Here is a 3,899-nt window from a genome sequence, read left to right on the forward strand (position 1 = left end):
CGGTTCCCCTGGTTATTCTGGTGGGGGTGGGATATTCCATGATCATCATGGTAATTTCGTGGGGGCTTTTGCAACTTTCTTAGGTATTCATTCTGCCATTTTCGTGGAGCTCAATTCTTCTTTAATAGCTATTGATTTAGCTATTAATCAGGGGTGGTCTAATATTTGGTTGGAATGTGACTCCACTATGGTAGTTGATATTTTCAACAGCAAAGTCTCGCTCCCTTGGAAGCTGTTAAATAAGTGGAATGTCTGTAAAACCTCCATCGCTAACCTAAACTTCAACATTTCTCACATCTTCAGAGAGGAAAACAAATGTGCAGATAAGTTGGCCAATCATGGTCAATTTTATAGGTCTAATTTATGGTGGAATGTATTATCCTCATTTCTTAATGATGATTTTGCTAGAAACAAGTTAGGTCTTCCTAACTTTAGATTTAGAAACTTGTAACTTTGTTTCCTTGTATTCCTTCTTTTTAATCTATTTCTGTATGCGCCTTGCACTCTCAGTTTAAAAAAAGTATGATTTCAATGTTTGGTTTTCAATACAATCACTACCTCTTCCAAATTTACATATACATTAAACGGAGAGTAGAGAAGCATAAATATTGTATTGATATTATTATGTGATTTTTTTTATGTTAATGGGATGTTGTTGTTACAGTAGTTTGTAATAATTCTAACGATACCAAAGAATACTTACTGATTGAGTTGCGATCAGATTGCTCTGTTTAAGACGTTTTATGATATTGTCAAAAATGTGCAAACAGACTATCAATCACGTCATCCCTAGGATAAAATTGTTCAGTTCTCTGTTATTGAATTCTTACGATACAGTAAGACCCAATCTCAAATACATCTACCACAATATGGCTACTAGTGTCAGTTCTTGAAATGTCCACAATATGACTATTCGTGTCAATTCTATTTTTTCCCAATCTGACTATCAGTGTTAGTTCTCGAAATTCCCATAATTTAACTACATGTGTCAATTCTATTCTCCCACAATCTGAATACCAGTGTCATTTCTCAAAATTCTCACAATTTGGTTGTCTTTACCAATTCTTAGTGTCACATAAAGAAAAGGAGAGAAGGTTACCAGAAATGTGTTGGCAAAGATTATGAGAGAGAAAGAAGAAGTCGAGTAAGACTATACTCAATTTGGGACAAGAAAAAATGAAGGAAGCCTTCTATTTATAACATAGGATTTTGTCTAAGTTCCTCCACTATCCAATGTGGGACATAAGAACATTTTTTCAATTTTTTTCCTATATGAGACTTGTGATTTCACACCAAAAGTTGTAACTATTGACCTCCCAAAACCAAATTCCAATATATGTCCTTTGTCCATTAATCATATAGGTACAGGAGTATTCAATTGTATTAAAAGTATAATTTATATATTTGGTTTTCAATACAATTACTATTATTTCCAAAGTCATTGTTGTGAATCAATTGCATTGTTTCTTAATTCTTCAAATCATCTCTTTCTCCATTCGGTTTTACATTAATTTTCTTTAAGTAACTCTTGTTTCTTTGATTTTGTAGTGGATTTTTCTTTTACTTCAGATCAGATAGTACATACTTTTGAAGATGAACAAAAATTGTTGGCTTATTCTTTCGAGAATATAATTATTTGTAAGAATTTCTAACATTTAATTGCAATATAAATTAATATATTTGAGTACAATATAAATTATTAGACGTAAAAGTTATTAACCGTAATATGTCAATTACTCTTAAATGCACTATAATAGCCAAGCCCGTCGCATACACATGGGCACATTGGGCCAGTGTTGTAAAAATCAGTTCGTGTCGGTCTGTTCAACCGGTGAATTGGTTTCAATATAGATATTGTATAATAATTATACTGGTCATGCAATCATATTTGTCAAAATCGATCATACCAGTCGATTTTTAATTGAACTGTACCAGTCAATTCAGCCGGTTTTTATTTAAAATTAACTTTTTAATGAAAATAAAAAAATTATTAGTTTTTATTAATTTTTCAACATTAATGTTAATATATTATATATGCATATTTAATTTTGCTGATATATGATTTAATTAGTGAACAACTGGTTGAGCTACTATACCAATATTCTAATCGGTTTAATGATGAGTGTAGAATTATTAACACTGCATTGGGCAGCAAGGGCTACAACTATGGGCATCCTAAAAAGAGAAATATTTAATTGAGCTCTCATTTCCATATTAATTATGTGGATTTGGACTTATCTAATATGAGAATTATCAATTGATATTTTTATTTGAGTTTCTTAGTATTACAATTTTTTATATTTAAAAAATTACAAATTTAGGGTCCATACTTTTTTCTCTCTCCTCAAGCCTAGGACATGTCTGAACAGAGAACTGAGTCTATCAATGGTATGCCCTACTTGTAGAACACTTGAGAATTTTGTGTAACTAATGGCAACTCTAAAAGTATATACTTAATTACAACATGTATTCTAATCGGTTTAATGATGAGTGTTACTACATTATTAAAATAGCTAAGAGAGATTAAGAATCAGGGAATACTCTACTTACTCCATATTTTGGTCGTCCATTATAGGAAAATCTAATGGTTCAATCTACGTACTCACTAATTCAAACTATTAAATTTGCCTAGAATTAATGACTAGGATGAAAATTAAAATAAAATATTTTGCTCTTAAAGTAAAGTAAGTAGATCCCCTTAAAAAGAATTAACGGAATGACAAGTAAAAAGTTATTATCACCTACAAATAATACTAATGATCACATGAGTTACACTAATTAAGTTTACTTGGCTTGTCTTCAAAGTTATATAATTAATAAACACAATACATATTCTGTAATACCAAAATCTCTTACATATTACAACCTTAAAAGGGTAGAAAGAAAAGAATAAACAAAAGGCCAAAGTGAAGCTCATAATGTCCCAAATCAACATATTTAACTAGCTCCTAAAACCAGGGCATGTTCTCCATCTCCATAGAAGGCAACTCTAACAACAACGTATCAAAGTCTTTGAATGCCATATTTTTCATTAACATTGAAGGAAAAGTAGCAGCAGTACCAACTTCTTCTGCCTTGGAAGTGAAAACAGCAGTTCCTCCTTTTATCTTTAAACTACTTCCCATAACGACGTCGTATAACTGATCAACATTGTTATTACTATTTCGTTGTCCAATCCAAGCCGTGGATGAGTTCTTTCCGGTGAAACTCTGAACAACGTCTTTGAAGTTTACAGCATCGGTTTGCACGTAACGGGTTTCGATTTGCACTACTTTTGGAGCTGCACCATGTAACCCATCAGAACTTGACATTGTTTTGTGATGTGTGGGGGTTGAGAAAATAATGCACGTGAATGTGTTATATATATATATATATATATATATACAAGTAAAGAATGCAAAAACATTATGCCCATTATATATAGAAGAAAATTAAATAAGGATCCACTCAATGTCATGTCACCTCATCATAACTACCATCGAAATAAAGAAAAACGATTGATGCAATGGCCAACATAAAAACTAAAGCACCAAATATGCTAACAGTCAAGGCTAGAACCATCATCATCGTCCAAAAGAAACACTCAATTGCAATCCAATAGTGTCCCAAGGATCAATGAACTCATTTATTACCTATAAAAGACAATACGACTCATTTAATACATAAGCTAAAAAGTTGAGGGACAAACCACGTTCACTACACATCACCATTTCAGAAATGGTACGAACCCCAAAGGTCCTGTAGTTAGCCATGTGGCGTAGACTAGAAAAATAAGTACTCAAGAGGATTAGTGCAAGTATGAACATGTATTCAGAAACAAACAAAGAATTTGTTTCTCGCGCCTGGCCATACACTTGGAAGTTATAACCACCAAACCAGATACTAAAGTCTACCAGCAT

The 3,899-nt window shown here is 32.2% G+C and overlaps 1 protein-coding gene across 1 annotated transcript; it reads right to left on the bottom strand.

The window, feature by feature from the left end:
* On the bottom strand, positions 2,949 to 3,311 carry LOC109353937. Its single transcript, XM_019596292.1, has one exon. It carries the CDS (start codon positions 3,309 to 3,311, stop codon positions 2,949 to 2,951), a length of 363 nt encoding a protein of 120 aa, XP_019451837.1.

Source organism: Lupinus angustifolius, chromosome LG08 (genome assembly GCF_001865875.1).
Source record: "Lupinus angustifolius cultivar Tanjil chromosome LG08, LupAngTanjil_v1.0, whole genome shotgun sequence".
Classification (NCBI taxonomy): Eukaryota; Viridiplantae; Streptophyta; class Magnoliopsida; order Fabales; family Fabaceae; genus Lupinus; species Lupinus angustifolius.

Coding starts and splice junctions, on each gene's coding strand:
- LOC109353937 (XM_019596292.1), bottom strand. CDS start 3,311: ATGTCAAGTTCTGATGGGTTACATGGTGCAGCTCCAAAAGTAGTGCAA.